The 20,225-nt window shown below is 38.3% G+C and overlaps 1 protein-coding gene across 2 annotated transcripts in view; it reads left to right on the forward strand.

Annotated features, from left to right (window-relative positions):
* DOK7 (docking protein 7) overlaps positions 1-20,225 on the forward strand; it is a 59,538-nt gene that overhangs the window by 32,258 nt on the left and 7,055 nt on the right. For both annotated transcript variants that reach the window (XM_072335317.1, XM_072335316.1), the window contains 2 exons: positions 14,886-14,928; positions 19,936-20,001. In XM_072335317.1, the coding sequence (XP_072191418.1) occupies positions 14,886-14,928; positions 19,936-20,001 (109 nt within the window). The remainder of the gene's footprint in view (positions 1-14,885; positions 14,929-19,935; positions 20,002-20,225) is intronic.

Below are 20,225 nucleotides of genomic sequence, written 5' to 3' on the forward strand. Positions count from 1 at the left end.
GATTATGGGAATACCACCAGGCAGTTTGCTAACCTCCCATATGGATTTGTAGTCTGATTTGATCCATATGGGGTTGAACTCAATGATCTCTAGAGGTCCCCATCCAGCCCCCACAATTCTGTAACTCTGTGATAAGGTATCGGCCATATATAGAGACTGTGTTATAGGTGAATTCTTATTGTTTCTAATATGAATATTTAACCTTATACCTAGTGATAAAGGGCAAGCAATGTTTTCCAATGTTGTCTTAGCAAAGTTTCCAATATTATCTTAGTAAAGTAACAACATATGGGTAATCAGCGTGATTTGTCAAGCAGATAGCAGTTGTGTCAACAAACCTACTGAAGATATGATTCTTTATTAACTGTTCCATTAAAACAAAAAACTCACTGAAATGCATTTGAAGAATGAATTGAGGAAGCATATTTACATGTTCAGAACAGAATGAATACTTCCCCTGAGCAGAAGGCCTAGACAATATGGGTAAGCCAATCTGATATGGAAAGAAAACCAATACATGTTTGACAAAGTTTCCAAGATAGACCGTTACATTTGTCCTGCAATTTATGCATTGTTTCATTTAAGGCAGATTTCTGGTAAGAACTTGTGATGGTGAAATGCAGATGACATTGTTTTGGGCAGTCTGTTGCTTTTAACAGGAACTGAATCCCAAAGCATGTGAGAGAGATGAGAAGTTGGAGATTAGGACTGGTCTAGGAATTTTGGGTTATGGTCTCATTACTGACCAACCAACTTTGGTCAGTGTATCTCCACAACACCTATTTGAATAATATTTACTTTCTAAGCCTGTTGTCAGGATTGATCAGTTTGTCTATAGTGCTTTGAATGTGGAGAATTCTATTCAGATATATTATTAAATTTGATGTTTCCCAGGCTGCAGGAAGAGAGCTAGAAAGCCATGTGCCTTTTATGTGAACTGTGAACAGATAAGGAACTCATTAATAAGAGTTAATAAGAGTCACTAAGGGAGAAATCAATCTGCTAAGATGGAGCAGTTCCTATATATATGTGTGTGTGTATGTGTGTATATATATATATATATGTATATACATATATATCATAGTATCATAGTATCGTGCGAGTTGGAAGGGACCTTAGAGATCATCGAGTCCAACTCCCGGGATTCGAGCCCTCTAGTGTAGCAGAGCAGCAGTTCTCCCACTTGCGACATGGGGGATCTCGAACCCGGGCCTCCAGTGTTGCAAGCGGCGGTTCTAACACCATGCGCCACCATATATGTATATATATACATACATGCACGTATGTATATTTAAACTGCTGGGAAGTCTATCACTAATTTTTATCATTTCAAATAACCATCTCCCAGTAAATGAAAGACAACAAAGCACTGATGCTATGGAAATGCTGTGTTCACAGAAAAATGTTGTGACATTCGGTTTGAAGAATGATGTCTTTCAAGAGCAACAGAGTAACTGGAAAGAAGTTATCAATGCAGGAACCTTTGCATGCAGTGGATTTAGATTCCGAGCATATGGCAGTTGGAAAATTAGTTGTTTATAAACATGGATTAATCAGGGAATTGAACTATTTTTTAGCATTAAGAAATGTCTGGGAGGACAAAACGTACTTGGAGACGTTGCTGAAATTCAAGCAAAGCTTGAGGAAGATAAAAATAACACACAAAAGCTGACAACATACTTACCAAAAAGAGAATTTCTGTATTGTGAGGAAATCTGCCTTCTCAGAATCTGCAAACACATGTACTGTGCCTTTAAATTACTATGGAGAGTCGCGTTGCATCAAGTCTAAGAGTGCTTGTTTGTTGTTGTTTTGTTATTATTATTTAATAAATACAGTTGTTTTATATGTTCTTATTTGAGTTGAAAAGCCTGAGTATAGAGTGGGTAAAACTCAATACTTCATATTTGTGTGAGGTGTAAGAGCAGACAACCACAGGGAACTTCTGTAGCAGGTCAAGCTCTCTGAAGATCTGCAGTTAAATATTTCAGCTTGTCAGTTGTCCCATCTTAACAAGTAGATGCTGTTGAGTTTCTGTGATACTGGTTAAACTCAGACCTAAATGAAGGAATTCTGGGGTAGAATCAAGATGGTACAATAAAATGTTAAAGTTACTGCACCTGAGCAGCTGAACTAATCTTTTTTACAGTGTAAAAAATAGCTATTTACCACACTTTTTACTCATTTTTTACGAGTTTCATGCAATGTTTTCAGTATCCTTCCTCAGTGTTAATGTGGAAAGGGGGACTTTCTGGATTCTGGCTGTTCTTGCTGTTGTAATAGCATTCTGACTGTTGAAGGTTCTCTTAAAAAATCTGACTTGCTTCAGGGAGTAATCCAATTCATGGACATAAGAGTAGGGAAAATGGTATGTTGAGCTACTGTTCCTTCTTCATCCTCTATGTTTCATCTCCAACAACACTTATGCATCAATGTCTGTAACACTGTGCACTTTTTTTTTTCTGGGGGGGGAGCCTGTAAGAGTTAGACTGAGCTTTGTACGCTGTGTGGGGACGTTAAGATCCAAGCAAGAGATCACTAATGTGATCTCTGTGATAAAAAGAAAGCCGGGATGGGGTGAGTGAATACCAGAGTGTTATTTACAGATTCTGGGCTGTACCAAAGACTCCCTGTTGCTCTGCATGTAAGCTTCCCTTTGCTTTAGCTTTTATGTGTTTCCACGTTCCCTTTTGTAAAACAGTAGATGAAAGAAAGCAGTCAGAGTAACGCTTTGCTGCAGCATCACGATCCCACACAAGTCAAAAGGTTAGAAGTAAAAGGGGCTTTGAAATTGACTTTGTGCTCCTAAGCCTTGTCACATGAGGATATTGGACTATTCACAGTATAAACTGCAGCAGCCAGCTGTCAGTCAACTGAAATGACTGTTTCAACAGCTGGGAATCAGTGGGACATGAGCTCTGGCTGTTTTTCCCCCTCCCCTACCACATCCTTTGCAGCAGTTTGGATTCTCTGGAATCCTCTGCTAATTCAATGTTGATTGGAAGCAATTTAGAATGTACAAGAAATTTGAGACTGGAAAATATTAAGGAAATATAAACCTTTTCCAGATCTGGTTTATTGCAAGGACAGAGAAATGTTAAGTGGGCTATATCAGGGCTTGTAACTGAATGCCTGAATCCTCTGTAGCACTAGCAAAACTTTACCGGATGAAGCTTGCAAATTCAACTCATTCCTCAAGACTCAAAGTCAAGCAGAACACACGTGCTATGGAGATAACTGCTATAGAAAGCGTTGGAAAGCTACAGAAATAATTATACCTAATAATTTACAGCCGTGCTTTCCAATGTAGGAAAGGCTTGTGAGCAGCTCCCATGCATAGTTAAGTATCTGTATGCTTTGAAGCTGTGATGCTTAATTATAGTTTCATCACCTTTGACAAACCATAATTTCAGTGATGGCTGGGCTTGTCTTAATCTTACTATTCTGAGTTTTCTCTCCCTTGTTTATCCTTTTAGTTCAATCCATTTCTTTCTAATAATGATCATTGATTATCTTGTTAATCATTTTTTCAAGGAGAAGTCGACTAATCTTAGCTGTAAATGTGGGACTGCAGTTGAAAAAGAAGGAAAATGAATGCAAGGATGGTATTGCAAGGCTTTAATCTTTGTTCTTCATAGGTTCATAATTAAGCCCACTCTAGTTCTCTCTTTGTGTGGAGCAGGATGCACAGGTTATAACAAGGACTCTTTTCTTTCTGCCTTAATGTGGAATGGGCTGGAAGGAGGGAATCAAATAGCTAATCTAATGCAACTTGGCATAGTTCCTTGGCTGCAGAACAGGCCCTAGTGTATTTTTAGAGCAAGTACAAGCTAAGCTCTCTCTGTTGAACAGAACTCTTTGAGGAAAGCAGAAGCAACAGAGCTTTCTTAGGGCAGTCGCTAGGTGAATGTTTCAAAATGGTAATTACAGCTTAATGTGAATTTATCTCTCATTTTCTCTCCAAGAACCTGTAGATGTAGTTTAATTTGTTATTGATGCTTGAGATTTTCCTTTGCTAGCTTTTGAAATATTCTGTATTTCATCCCATTCTGTATTTCAACCAGATCTGGAAAAGTTTGTCACTTTAACTGTGATGGCGCAGTCGAATCCACATGTTGCCTTTAGTCTTTATTTGCAAAAAGTTCCATTTTCCTCATAGATGGGTGGCTTAGTTTTAAAGTCCTGTTGCAAGCTACTGCTTGTAAACTTGTGTAAAAGGAAAACAACAAACTACTGCAGTTGTGGTAAGAAGTGGAATTAATTTTCTGCTCACATAGTTGTGCTAAGTTGGAATACTTCTCAGTACAGTTGCATAAGAACTATTTTTTAGTGAAATATGTTAAATGTTTCTCACATGAGTTGGTTCAGGTTCATCCCCTTTCCTCATCAGAGAAGGAATAGTTCTGTGTCAATAAATTAATTACTTGAACTTTTCTTATATGTCTCTTCAGATGCCAGTTTACCATAAATCACCCTTTTCCCAATCAAACACCCGAATCCTTTTGTGTGTACACATGCACGTGTCTCTCCCTGTTAATGACTGTTATTTATATTAGTATTTAATTTCTCTCTGATAAACAGAGAATCTTGTTATGGGCAGAAGAATTTGGTTACTTCTGGGATGTGCTGTTCTAAGGAAATACAGGGAAACACATCTCATTTGTCGTGACTGCTGAACTCCACAGCTATGTCTGTGGCACTGAGATCCTCGGTGGTGGCACTGTTAATCTTGTGGACTTGAAAATACAAAGGGAAGGGGTCATGTGAGATGCTACATCTGGTCCTACACTTTGTCTCTTCTGTTTCTTTTACATGTGGAGTGAGAAGAATAGGATGCAGACAGCTTGCTGCTAATCATCTGTAGAGCAAACTGTGCTCTTACTCATACTTAGTTTGCTCCTATCTGAGCCTTATTTTCAGCAGTATGGTAGTTTTGTCTGAGTCTCTGCCTTGAGTGGATTTCATTTGCACAGGAAGGGTGGCATTTTATGGATCTGTTGTACAAGGAAGCTCGGGCCAGCAGATGTGGGGAAATTGTATGTATTTTAAAGGCAGAATGCTCTTGCAGTAGTGTAATGCTACCCTCTGTTGGAAATTAGAATATCTGGAGTATGATGTAGAATACAGGGAAATAAAAACTGTTTGCATGCATGACTTTCTTTCCATTGTACGTGATGGGACTTTGGAAATGTGTATTTAAAAGTGTATGCTTGGTGTAAATAGAAAAGATTTTTACCTATTTAAAACAATCTCCTTTTCATGTAAAGACACAGCTATAGCTTATAGGTGGTTGCAATTTTACTGTCTGTCTGTTAGAATACCAATATATATAGTCCCCTATAATCAATGTTGATTTTATTGCTCATAAACATCTGTCTATTCATAAAATCTGGAAGAAAAATGTTCTGTTTATTTTTATTTTGCATGGCTGAAGTTGCTGTGTACGCTATTCAGCTGCATTATGAATAACACCACACTTCTTCACCTGTGAAAACATGAATAGCTAAGACAATGCTGTGGGTTGCATTGCTGTGCCTTCAGCAGTCAGAACAAATGCGTATTTGAACTCTTTTGCTTAATCATTGCAGTAGGATTTTTTAGGAGAGGTGGCTTGCCTAACGAGGCTGGCTGAGCAAGGCTCTGAGAAGGGGAAAAGGGAATGGGGTGTTGTAATGAAAACCTGCCTTAAAAAATGTTGACAGCAATGTCCTGAATTAGGAGATCTCCCAAGTGTCCTAAGCTTAAAAATAAATCATTTTCATCAAATTCCAGAATAGATCACCTGCTTCTGTAAAGCACCACAGCTCAGCTGCAGAGTCTGGGGGGAAGGCAGTATTTGTGATTTTTATTGCCTGGAGGGAACTGGCTATCAATTTGGCCCTAGGAATATATGCTGAATTTAACATTATATCAGAAGAAGTATTTGTCCTGGATCTTAAACCTGGATGTTTCTTTAGAGAATTATCATAACGTGAGAAAAAGAAGTGACATTTCTGAACTAGAATGTATTTGATGGTTTATTTTAATGGCAGTTGTGTAAGGAGCCTTTCATGTCCTGAATGTCAGAATGATTTTATTTGATAGATCTGGTGAAAGATGAGACAGTGAAGGCTGATGTTAATTCAATTTTATTCTATATCTAGCATCAGTTTTTAGGTGTATTTGTTCAAAGTTCTGTTCTATGAAATCAGGAGATGCTACGCTCCAGTTGTCATGTTTGACAAATATACCCTATGACATTTGCATATGGTCTTTTTATTTCTTGTAAAGGATTGGTTTTACTTCCTGCCTTCTAACTCTTGCATCAACTCAAGGCATGTTTGTCAAATACAGTGAACTACAATTAGTCTCTAAGGCAATTTGCTGTGTCTGGCTTAGCCATTTCTTCTGGCTGGCTGGATCCCTCAGCCTATCCATAGCTCCTGCTCTGAAAGACCTCGATCATGAACTGGGAGTGGGAAGTGTTCTGGTCCTACTCCAGTATCTTGGTGCTGTGAGGTCTGTCAGGATGCTTAGATGAGATCCTTTGTTCAGGAATGCTAATAATCATTAGCATCTGGCTCTTTATTGGAGTGGCTTTTATTGACCCACCTTGAGGGCTTGTTGCTCTAGCGTCTTTCTCTGCAGCTTGTCACTGTACCTTGCAGTACCTCCATGAGACAATTAAGTGCTTCCACTTCTGTACAAGTCAGTGCTCCTGATTTTCCTCTGTGGTTAAATCGGATGGATACTCAATTTCACAGATACATTCCATCCTCTTGTCTGAATTGGAACCATCACACCCATTTTTTTTTTTTCTTTGAAGTACCATGAGGAAAAAAACCAAACACCTTGTGAAATTAACTAAAACAAAATGTAAGAACAAAGACACAGAATCTGTGTTTGTGGAAGGTGTTGCAAGTTTCTTCATTTCTTACGTTGTTGTAGTCTGGGGCATTTCTCTGTAACCACGAGCACTGGAAACTGTCTAGCTGATGCTAGTGCTGACTGTTTATGCTGGTTCAGTGCTGTGTGCTTTCAGGCTTTGCTGTCTACTGGGGGTGAGCTATATAGGCATGGGCCAGCTGTTCCTGCTCTTGATTATTATTTTATTTATTTATTTTTGGTCTAGTCTAGAAGTATGCAAGCTTGACTTGTAGTAGTGCCTGGAAACAGACACAAACTTTACTGGTGTGCTCACGCCAGACATTTAGTATGTATCGGATGGTATTGCATAGCTTTAGCAAGCTGCCCAAACATTTTCGTGCATAACAAGATATGTGTGTGATGTAAAAAGGAAGTTATTTAGGATGAAAAATGAAGTCCCTTACTGTTAAGGAATTGACAGATTTACAGTTGCTCACGCTGTCTTGATTTTACCCACACATATGTCCCTCTTGGGCAATGAATGAGGCAGATGTCCCAGCATAAAAAGCAGGGTGTGACCATGTAATTGCATTGCAATCCAGTTATGCATTATCCTGGTGCAACTCTTTGGTACAGAGTAATTCTGGGTCCATTTCTGAAAAGCAAAAGGCAAGAACAAATCATGTTGATTGTTGCTGTGTCAGCTCCCTCGTATCGATATATTATTAGTAGCAGGGCATTAAACTGGTCATTTCAGTGTTGCAACCAAGACTCCTACAATCTGAATTTTGGAGTATGGCTGCTAGCTGGAAAAAACTTTCCTTTTAAGATGTAAGCTGAGCCCAGATAATTTGGCCTTTGTGGTGGCTGTGGCAGAAGGCTCAGGCCAGCCGTTGTTCCCTTCCCTACCTAAAGTGAACAGAATACAGCGAAGGAAAGGATCATTTATCTTTTAATCTTGTCATATTTGGAGCTCCAGTATGATGTTACTGGTCATATTCTTGCAAATTACTCATGGCTGAGGAAAAGCCTGTGGCAAGAAGGAAAACAAACTGGCATAGAATCATCGAATATCTGGAGTTGGAAGGGGCTCATAAGAATCAGCAAGTTTGGCTCTTGGCTGCACATAGGACAACCCAAAATCAGACCTTATATCTGAGAGCATTGTCCAGGTGCTTGAACTCCAGTAACTTTTCTGCTGTGACCACTGCCCTGAGGAGCCTGTTTCACAGCCTGACCACCAGCTGTGTCCAGTTTTGGGCACCTCAGCACAAGAAGGACATGGAGGTACTGGAGCAGGTCCAGAGAAGGGCAACGAGGCTTGTTAAGGGCTTGGAGAATCAGCCCTATGAGGAGAGACTAAGGAAGCTGGGGCTGTTTAGTCTGAGGAAGAGGAGGCTGAGGGGAGACCTTATTGCTGTCTTCCAGTACCTGAAAGGTTCTTACAGTGAGAGTGGGGCAGGTCTATTCTCACTACTGACTTGTGACAGGACGAGGGGAAATGGCCTCAAGTTGCGCCAGGGCAAGTTTAGGTTGGATATTAGAAAGAACTTCTTTACAGAAAGGGTGGTTAGGTACTGGAATGGGCTCCCCAAGGAGGTGGTTGAATCGCCATCCCTGGATGTGTTTAAGAGCCGCTTGGATGTGGTACTCAGGGATATGATTTAGCAGAGGTTTGTTGTTGTGGTATTGTTTTGTGGTTGTTTTTTAAGAGATAGTCTACTGGTTAGGCTGCGGTTGGACTTGATGATCTTCAAGGTCTTTTCCAACCTGAGTAATTCTATGATTCTATGATTCTCATAAAGAATCTTCTCCCAATATCCACCCTGAGCCTCCCCTGTTGCAGTTTCATGTCATTCCCTCATGTCTGTGGTAGTTTGAGCATGGTAGTTCAAAGTCACCACTGAGGTGTTCCTCTATCCAAATAAGAAAGAGAAGAACAGCACACAAATCTGGACAGGAGCTAAATGATACCTTAAATTCTTTCTCATCTCTTTGCTCAAACAGCACTTATAACTTGTAGCTTAGTTGAGCTGCAATTATTTTTGTGTTTTAGGAGGTGTGTTTTAATGGGACACTCGGCTTGCCGGTGCCACTAAAATCATCATCTTTGTGCTTCAGGAAATAGCTGACGTTTGGGTTTCGCTGAGGGAACTGAGATGTTTCTGAACTGACTTCATCAGTCTTTCTGTTAGCTGGCAGTTGGCTTGTGACAGATGAGGTTGAGTAATCAGAAGTTTGTGGCTGAAATCGGAGCCCTGCACCTGAAAAGCCTGTCATGGCCAGGAGTTTCTGTTTCATTTGGGACTGTTATGAAAGATTGGGAAAATATAATAGTTTTGTATTGTTTGCTCCAAACGTGATCAGCTGCTGGGCGTTGTGAATCAGGCCATCAAAGTGGATGACCATTAAAGGTTGCTCCACATGTCTGTATTTATTGACCTTTCCCGGGAACTTTTTTCCCTGTGACAGCATGGGCATTCCAACTTTAAACTTTTCTGTGGCTTTGCTCCAAGAATAAGTCATAGCCTTTCATCCTTATGATAAATATATGTCAACTTTCACTTTTACTAGGAACTGGTTTCCTTATGCGGAGGTATCTGAGCTTTGCAAAACTTTGTATATGTTCAATTATTTTTTTTTTTTTCTATTTTCCAAAAACAATGTGTTTTTGTGATGCTGATTTCAAAACCTTCCTTCAGGATTTCCCATTGAATCCTTTGCTCCTTTGTGAATCTGCACACTGTCCAAGATGCTATAGTCATAAGCTATATAACATAAAGGTAATCTGCTGCCTCTCTTTACATATAAACAGGGATTCTGATGAAGAGCTATCAGCTGAGTATAGCAGGCATGGGAATATTTGCTCATTATTGAATATAATTTGCTCTTTTCCTCAGAGGTCATGATGATATTGGTCTGCAATTGAACAAATAGATGTTTTGCATGTCCTTGATATTGTACAGTGGCTTTAAAACTGAAGGAGAGATTTACTGAAAATTAAGTAGCTGGTCAGTTTTGCAATGCATCCTCTCCGTTTATAAGTGTATTTTGATGTGTGGTGTCAGTAGTTGCTACTATTGCTTTTTCCTCTTTCAGGAAAAGAAGCTTGGACCTCTCATCTTTGTTGAGCCTTTTTGAGAATCCAGATTGGGGCAAAGCTTCATGCATGTGCTTAGACAAATGCAAATGACACCTAAGAGAGTGTACATCTAGCTCTTACTGGGTTCAGAATTATGGAGCTATTGAAAAAGATATGTAGCTGAGCTGAAGGGAAAGCTTTATTTCCAAAGATACTCAAAGGGGGTGACATGAGCTATGGCTGATGAGGTGTGTTTGAAATGTTGACAGTAATCAGGCAAATGGCATTTCATTCCCCTTGCCAGTGATGATGGACCCCAGCTCAGTGTTACAATCTAGAGAAGCTGAGCTGATCTCTTTCTTGGAAGTGTGGTTTCCTTCTTTTTATTTTTTTTTTATTTTTATTTTTATTTCTTTTTATTTTTCCCTTTTTAATAAAAATTCAGCATGACTAAAAATCAGAAAGGAAAAATGTTTTGGTTCTTGGAAAGTACGTGTTTTATACTTTAGGGGCCAGTAGGAGGATTAGCCTCAACAAGGTGGAGTGATTTGCCTTTAGAGATGGAGATGGATGTATTAAAAAATGAAAAGGAAAGAGAGGGAAAATGTACCAAATACAGGGGGAAAAAAAGTTCTTTTTATTTTATGTTTTTGTAATTGTAAATATAATTATGTACTATGGTGGTTGTTTGCAAACAGGCATAAATGCTGAAGCTTAGGTTCTGTGGCAACAGAGTTAATCTATGTATAATGATACAGCATATCAAGCTAGTGCGTTTCCTAACATCCATCACTGAACCCTACCCAGGAACATAAGCAGAACATAAAATAATGAAAGTCATCTGACAGCAGCCAGATCACTATCAGAGTTAAAATAGCCCTGGACATGTAGTTCATGATGTGTGATATCCAAGTGGTACATATCTGCTTACTGGGGGTGTTGTAGTGGTGAGGCTGTTTGAACTAACCGTGCACCACATATTTCAGCACGCAGCTCTTGGGTCACAGATAATAAGAAAACAGTAAACTACAATAGAAAGATATTTAACTTAAATTATGTTCTAAGTAGCAGCAGATCTGTGGGATTTAAATAAATGCATCATGTGTTACTGTCTGAATTCATACCAGTCATAACAAAAGCATATTATAGGTGTGAGGTCACAGATTTTTCTTCTTTGGCCTAATAGTAGCTTAAGATCTGCATTGTATTTTACATTCGAAAACCGTGTGCTTACATTATGCCACAGTAATTTAAAAACTTCTTCCTGCTGCCAGAAGCATGTTTTATCTTTGCTATGTAGAATTAGAAAAGCTTTAAAGTCACTGATCCCTTTCTTTCCTAGCAAGTTGCCTCAGCAGCAGCCACTGTAAGTTAGTGAAGACTCTCTTATAAAGGAGCATAGCAGGAGACCTCATAGTTGCAGAATAATAATGGAATAAATGCAGTGAAACAAAAATGAAAGCAGCAATTTCATAGTCTGAAAAATCACTTGAAAACAAAAGACCCATTTTATTTTTGCTGTTATTATCTCCGACTCGTTTCTTCTATTTATCTGTTCTTCTATTTATTACATCTACTTGCTGTAATTCCAGCGGTATTTTATCATTGTCCAATATCAGATATGTGAAATTACATCAAACTTCTGCTTGCCTTTGTTTCTTTTGTCAGGTGTCATCTAATCTCCTACTAATGGCTTTGAATGTATTAATTGTGATTTTTCTGTCCAACTTTCATTGATCATCTTACCTATCTAACCTGTACTTTTCCATTACAAAACTAAATAGTTTAAATAGTTTTTCAGACTGACTGGGATTTCGAGGCATGAAATAAGGCTCAGTTGTTGAAGAAACTGTGCATGGTGGTGACAGCTGTTTAATTTTTTGGTTATTTCTGTGCAGAATAAACAGAAAATGGAGGTCTGAATTCTGCACTCACATGCAGAGGTTGGAAGGCCCTGCTGACCACTGTTAAGTTGGATTAAGAAGTACATTGCCAAATAAAAACATTTCTGCAACTGAAGCATTCAGCATTGGAAGGCTTCTTAATCCTCCTGGTTCTTCCTTGTGCAGTGCTGGGAGGAGGGAAAAATAGCTGAGCTTAATTTGTGAATAAATCCAGTAGTTATGATTTGGATTTACAGGAGGAGCAGCGCTGTTTAGCAAGTAGTACCTGATGCTGCAAATGATAACTTTGCTAGAAATAAAGAAAACCAATCATAGTAACAATTATTCAGTTTATTACTTGTTTATGTGCATCACTGCTGCTTCTAAGATCTATAAGGTTGAAAGGGAACTCCTGTCTGGAGGCTAAATATGAATAGAGAATCCAAATGCTTTCTGTATAAAAGAACATCTAACTTCCTTGCAGGTTTTCTGCTTTCTATCCCTCATTTCTTGACTTCTTTTGCCATAATTTAAGATATTCTGGTCTGCAATGAGTTTATGGAAAAGAACAGGAAAAATATTTTTTCAGTCTTGCTATTCAGTGCCAGTCCCCAAATGGCAGCAAAGCTGCACCAATTCCAGAGGCATAAGGGAAGAAGATGAAGACTTCTTCCCCACCCTCAAACAATATTTGATTGAGCCCATGCAGTAGCATACAGTTCCAACCCTCCAACCCTGCCAGTTACAAAAAGCGAACAAACAAAACACAAAACTCCCTTTACTTTTAAAAGCAAAAAAGTTACCTGAGCATGATGAGATCCTTCCTCATTAGTAGGATCTGAATGTTATGCATTTTGATGCTGCAGTCTACCACTTGCAATTCCATTAGCTGGGCTAGCAGCTATTAACTTTGGGGCAGCATATTCTGCTTTATATTCAACGCCATGAAGTCAGGGAGATTTTTTAACATTAACGTGTCCCTGATAAATTATTGGAAGAAGGCAAATTGTGCCTAAATGTACAATATATTACTCATAAGAGTTTCCAAAGCCCTCTGTTCTTTGCCTGTGCAGATAAATATGCATTGCCCCCCCCCTACTGGAATCCATACCTTCTGTGGTGGAATACAGTGACTATAGAAACAAATAACATCTGTTATGGTTAAACAAATGTAGATGTATGTGTTTTATTTAAACACTGGGTTTTGCTTTTTTTCTGTTTCCCTCCACCCTGCTCCTTCGACTCTATGCAGCTGCTCACATTCAGTGTCTCTCATGTTAAGCATACAGCTAGCAAAAATCTCCATTAACACGCAGATCAGAGTTTCCATGTCTGCATAATGGTCTACTGTTTGATGTGTGGTTACCCCCTGTTCAAGCTTGTTTTGTGTTATACGTTTTAAAACATTACCTTAAAAATACACCCCCAGTTGTCCAAAGAAGCTCTTTTCCGTGTGTATTTTATTGTCTCAAAAAGAATCGTTGCAATCTTTTCTTATCGTTTTCTGTGTCATGCAAATTCCATCAAAGCCAAAAAGAGCATTTCCACCTGCATTAAATGAAGCCAGATCCAGTTGCTGACTGAGTTATTCTTCTATTTTACATTTATAATTTCTGAGAACTAGAAAGCAGCTCAGCAAAAGAGACTGTGAAGTAGTAAACAAAAAGAAGCTTAAAAATAATTAGTATGCCATCAACAAAATAATCTCTGATTAAGGAACTGCAGCTCCGCTTGAAAGCACCCCGACAGATTATCGCTCAGAAAATGCTTGTATTTGGGTTGCTTCAGTGCTTGTATTTTTCTCAGCTATTCCTGTGAATTTCTTTTCCTTCCATCTTGCTGCTCAGTGTCACCTTGTTCTGGGTTAAGCACAGTGTTATGTAATGAATGTTACATCTCCATATGTTTGCCTTAAGAAAACATTGTGCAGGAATTAGTATGACTTGAACTTTATAATACATAAATCTATTTCCTTTCCTATTATGAAATCTGGGGATGTAAACAGAGTACCTATATAGAGGTGCCTGTATATCTCGAGTGTTTCTCAAAAGCTTCCACTGCTTAGGAAAGCTTAGGAAACAGAGATCAGATGTCACAGTAAGTCTTGTATATTTAGATTCAGAAAATTGCTGTCAGGTGTTATGTAAAATGGAATTTTCCTTCTGTGTAATTGAACAACGTTATGGCTCAGTTCTGGTAGCCATGTGGTGTTCTTCTACTTTAAAGTTCAGAAGATGCATTTATTAATCAAAAAGAATAGCTGCAGTGATGAGTTCTTACTCTTGCCCAAAGCCCAGAAATAAGAGATCTCCTATGCAGCGTGGGGATCAGCAGCACAGAGCAGGCTGACCTCACAGCCTACCCTGATGTTGTGGCCCAGGAACTGCCTTGGTGCTGTCTGGGCCTCAAAGTATCACTGTTCCTAATCATCTGTGAATGACAGAGTGTGTTTTGGGAGAACACTGGCCTGCACGTTTTGCAATGTGCTTGCTGTTAGAAGTGACTGGGCACTGGTACTCTGCAGCTGCCTGCTTTGAATTGCCCCAGCTGCTGCTGTACCGCAGTAATACCAGTATGGTAAAGTAGCTGAGATAACACAAAGCTTTGGTACAAAGTCCGCTATGTCTCAGGTGGGATTTGTAAGCAGCCTGAAGTCAGTCCAAGCTCCAAACTAAAATGTTTTGGTTTTATGGAGTCAAACAAACATGCCAAGCTTTGTTCTGCTCACAGCTCCTAGCCTAAATTCACAATGCTAATCCCATTACTCCAGCTTGCTATTATCTCCATCTGAATACCAAATTTGCTGCTTTTTGCAGTCAATTCGATTGTCCTAGGCCTTATGATGTATGCTACAGGAGTAGTAAAGCAGCCAAAGTGAAGTTAGCCTTCAGTAAGGTACACTTCATGCATATTCTAAACACCTTCAGGTTGGAAAATCATTGCCCATGTTCTGGATTTGAAAAGCTTTGTGATGGTGAAGCAGGTTTCTCTACCATTCTTTCTATGCTTTGTGAAGTTTCTATTTCTTGTAAAGATTTTTCATTCTAAAATTTGATGTTTTTGCTTTATTTTAGGGATCAGCAATATTACAGTCTGGAGTCTTACCGGCTCTACCAGGTAGGAAACAATTAATTATTTACATTGTTAGTATATATTGATGCTTAAGTCCCAAATGGGGATGAAGAAAACATCATAGTCGAGGAAGAAGAACTGAAGACTATATTGAGAGTTATGCTTCTTGTGCTTGGTTTTGCTGCTGCAACTCATAAGACAGACATTTATGAAGTAGACTGTAGTCTGTAGTGCCTTTATTTGCAAAGATTGAATTTTCCCTTCCTATTATAATCAAAGGAGGTTTGAATGTAGTGGTTTCTTTATCAAGTTGTGTAGTGCTTTTTCTGTTCATGTCTCCAAAGTCAAGGTGTTCTTTTTAGGCTGTATGAACACCAGAGGCAAACTTGATTTGTATTTTCAGTATAGATGCAATGCTTTCTAAACAGCACAAAAACCCAGGAGTGCATCCTTACCAGAGAAAACACGGAGCTGCTTCTCTCATGTCTGTAGAAATTCTAATTGACAGATTACCAGTAAAGGAAGGAAGCTGAATATCTTGCCTTGGAAGATTACTTAGGCAAAGGTAACACAATGACTGTCTCTGCACTGTAAATCTCCTTATCAGTAGAACATGCTGGTCATCTGGAATGTGCTGTCTCATTTAGTCAGACTGGTCTGGCTTCTTTATTATCATTATTTTACTGTGCTTCACAAGCCTGTAAGTATGCCTGGCTTTATGTTCTGTTGTCCATCTCATTCCTTTGGGTTATCTGTACAGGGATGTTGTATAGTGTCTTAAATGTCTTTATATTCTTTGCCTATTCACTTGATAATTCTAGATCCAGTTAATGTACCAGGTGCTTTGTTCCCAATAGAGCAACATTTCATGTTCATATTCCCTATGAAAATAAAAAAATCCTGGCAAGTACAGAAAGAATTATAACTGATTGCTGCTTGTGTGAGCATATCCAGTAAGATACCCAGGATCAGGTGATGTCTCTGAAGAAGGTTGTAAGTAATTCTATTCTTTTGCCTGCCTTAGCAGGAGTAAATCCAAAAGCATGTAGCAGATCTTGTTCCTAGTTATTCCACTCGAGTCAGTGGAATTTCTCTTGATTTATAGAGGTCTAAATAGAAGCACAAATTGGATCATTACCTCTGATTTTCTCTTTACTCCTAATAACCTAGGATTTTAGTTCTCTAACAAACCTAATGAAGCCAGAGAAATTCTTCTGACAGGAGTGTGTGTAGAGAGCGTTCTAAAGCTGTGTGTAGTGGGTATGTTTCTACATTAATTTTAGTGGCAAATTAAGCCTGGGTGCAAACATCACTTGGCAAAAACTTAATCTTATACTATTCATGCAGATGAGGGAGTTAGCTATTTTGTTAATATCTATCATTAAACAATCTGGAAAAGCAGCTAGAGAACAGATTTTAGGATCCAAAGAAAGGGAAGACACTACACTGGTCAAAGTTTGGGTGGGTTTTTACATTTGGCACACTGCAAAAACTGAATAATTGGTCTATTTAGTATAAAATGCCTTAGACAGATGCAGCGTCTAAAGGCAGTGACTAAAGTTTTTAGCCATCTTTGTGGGGTTTTCATCTCTCAGATAGTCTCAGTAGCCACATGGGATTCTGTGATTATATATTTATGCTTCATTCTTCAATACTGTACTGTTCTTCACAATGGAAAACAACCCCACATTTTCTCTGTCTCGTTTTTATTATCCTCAGCTATTCCATTTGAGAGTATTGTTTTTAGATCTGTGAACATTTCAAGTATAATTAAACTTGGTGTCACAAAGCTTTGAAAAAAAATGCTGGAGCCCTTCAATTCTTTGCTTCCACTATCTTTAATTCTAGGCTTGTACCAAACAGTCCCTTGGTGCCAAGCAGTAATTCAAACAGTTCTGTTGGACTAAAGGAGCACCATTAAAACTTTTCTATGTTGCTGGATAACATAGAAGCCTGCTACTTTGAGGTAATTGCTTCCAAAATCTGGCTTGATGGCAGGATACACCTACTAACTGAGCATAATTTTACAGTGACCTGACACAATAAGGTTGTTTGCTTCTGTACCAATCCACAATCACAAATACTTTGTATTTTTATCACATAAATTGTTATTTTCTTTTCCATTCGAACATGACATACAAATGCAAACCCACCTCATTCACTGCTCTATATGCCCCCTGTTCTGTTCAACAGTTTTTGCTTTTGAATGCTTCAGTTCTGTATCTGTATACAGTATACTTCAATATCATGAAGTTTTGAGGTTCTTAAATTTCTCCTTTTCTTTCTGACTGTGCTGTTTGAGAAGAATACAGCCCACACTGTGTAGGTTCTTATTGCTTGGGTTGGAAATAATTTATAATTAAAAATAAAAATTAGAGGATAGAAGTCGTCAGTGCTTCAGATGTATGAAGGCAAAGTTCACAGTCATAATACTGTGTCAGTAAAGTGTGCTGAACAGCGTCCATCATCAATAAGCTGTAGGTCAGAGGGCTAAATATTGCAAAAGAACAGCATTATTATTATCAGAAGTTGATTGATAAAACCCTGCCATAATATGCCATACCCTTTCTTGATTGATTACTTGATTTTGAAAGCGCACATAAAATAATGCTATAGCAGAATTAAAATAAAAGGTTAGCAGAATTGCTAATTCCACCTACAAGCTAAACCAAGGCCTTAGAGAACATCTGAATTCCAGGGGCCTGACTAAGGACAAAAAGTCATTGCCATGAAACCATATGCTGCTGATTCATCCTTTGGGCTGAGTAGATCCAGCAGGTTCCTGATTCCTGTTGTAGGGTGACTTGATGACACTTGTCTGTTCTTTGACCTACTCCATAAATGCAGAGAGGCTGGGCGCTAAGAGGTGATTGCTTGCGTATTACACGTCTTCTTATTGACCATGTAGGAGTAGGTGACAAGATTTGAAAATGTACCTACATGGGCTTGGTTTATTACATGTGTTCCAGCTTTCCTCATTTGTATTCATTTTCACAGCTTTTTCTTGTGGTGCATGTCCTAAAAACTGCTTATTCTTGAAGAGTGTGCATGAAGAAATGCAGATGCACAATGATGAAGAAGGAAGAAAATAGGTCAATCATTGTTGGCTTATGTTTATATAATACATTTATAAGCTTCACAAAAATTCCGTGAGAGTTTTGACTATGTAAATATTTGTTATTTGCCTGATCTGAAGATGAGGAAAATGGAATACTTCAAATCCTGAAGCATTAACGTGGTTGTTTAAAGCAGCTCGATGGGGGAAGATTTAAACTTGACCCTAAATGGACTGGAATCTTTTATGGTTGTACATTTATTTCCCTCTCTTGTGTGGTTTTCACAAATCCTACAAACATTGCCTCACAATCCCAGTTTCCTGCAGAATGATTCCAATTGGATTACATAAAGCATTTGAGGGGCAAAAAAAAATCAGTTTTGTGATGAAACTGCATTTAGCATAAAGCTGTAGTTGTCTTTTCAAAGAGAGGTGGTACTTTCAATTTTACAAGACACATTCTGCTGTCCTTAATAATGCAGGAATGGGGTACTCTGTGGTAAGAAGTATAAATGAACCGTGTCGTCTGGGATGTCATATTTCTTTGTCTTGTTTTTGCATTGGTTTATTTTAGAAGTCTTTTTAAAGACAGAAGTTTATAAAAAGGTTTTTGGTGCTCAAGTTTTCACCAGGATACGTAAAAGTTCTACAATTGGATCTCATTTTTTTTAATGCAGTTTTCTTCCCATGGCACATTTGGTTATTCTTGTAATCTTGGATTACACTAGATATACTTTTATGTTCAAAAAACCCTGCAAGATAAGAGGTTTTAGTTCAATTATGCATTTTTGAGATATACTTGCTTTCTTTTTAATTCTATCATCCTCATTAAATGAAATAATGTGTTTTGTTTACGTTTATTTTATGGAAATTTAGGGATAACTTTCCGAGTGTGAAAACTAATAGAATTAGAAATTATTCTTTATAAGTGTATCATTTGTGCAGGGAAGAAGTTAAGAAAGTACGTTTTTCTTTTTGTTCTCAGGTCATGCTGATTTCTTAGGTACTTGAGACTGCTATTTATCTTACAGAATTTCTTTGTGTTACATATGAATTATGTTAATTTTTGGTTGCTATTTTAAAAACAATTTGCAAAGAAGTGTCTCACCTGCTCGGAGACTATTCATCGCTATAGAAGACGGTGTTAATTTTATACTGATCTCAAGCACCCAGCAGCACATTGTACAGCTGCCCTGTCACCAGCAGCAGGGTTGCTCATAAGCAGAACCTCCTACTTCATTTCTGTTAAGTACCACTTATTTGCACAAGGAGATCCCATGAAATTATTCGTGTCAGGAAGCAAATGCCATTCATTTTGATTAAGGTGCCCATTGTAAGAACAGCGTAGACAAGAAATTCTTGGCCAGCTAATGATAGTGCCAATTGAAAAGTTAAGTATAATGCTGTTTAGTTTGCCCGTTGAATAAAGAAGGGATATATGGATGTAGACAAACTGCATTACATGTGCACCAGTTTGTACATTTCCGAGTTTCCAGCTCATCTTACCTTAAACTTCCTTATCCAAAGCTGTTCGGAGAATTTCATGCTGATCTGAATTGAGCAGAGGAAAGAAGAATTACTGTGCTATCTGACATGTCCTTTGTAAAACTTTTCTGGCTGTAACACTTGGGATGATATTTCACAATATGAATTCACAATTGACCTGGATTCAAACCCCACCAAGGCTAGATCCTTTACCACTGGACAGTGAACTACTGAAGTGTAGTACAGTTCTTCTCTTTTGCAGGTTTTGGATCCATCTGTTAAGAATTTAATGACAGCTTTAAATTCTTGCAGAGAGATTTTGACTAATTAGAGGGTTGGGCAATTACCAACTGCATGAAATTTTATAAGAGCAAGTGCCAAAGACTTAGAATACTTATGGTAATTTTTCTTGATGTTTCAGAAACATTTACTAAGACTGCTGATGCACAGCAGATATCTAACAATAGCAGAAGATATTTAGATTTAATATGAATCTCTCTCTTTTGAAACAGGTGCTTCATCTGTCATGGCAGCTTCTGGGTCTCTGAAACTACATAGAGGGCACAGTCTCCAAGCAGGTGGGTATAAGTGGTCATGAAGTATGTGTGTGCATGTAAGTTTAAATTTATTCAGACTTAAAATATTTTAAACTTCAGGAAACATTAATATATGATTTGATTCCCTTTTGAAACACATATCTTTGGGCTTTTTGCTGTGCAGGGTTTTGTTAGAAAGACATTGACAGATGGGATAAGTTTAGAAGAGACAGTGACAGATGAGATAAGTGTCAGAGCTAGGCAGT

Source organism: Excalfactoria chinensis, chromosome 4 (assembly GCF_039878825.1).
Source record: "Excalfactoria chinensis isolate bCotChi1 chromosome 4, bCotChi1.hap2, whole genome shotgun sequence".
In the NCBI taxonomy this organism is placed as follows: Eukaryota; Metazoa; Chordata; class Aves; order Galliformes; family Phasianidae; genus Excalfactoria; species Excalfactoria chinensis.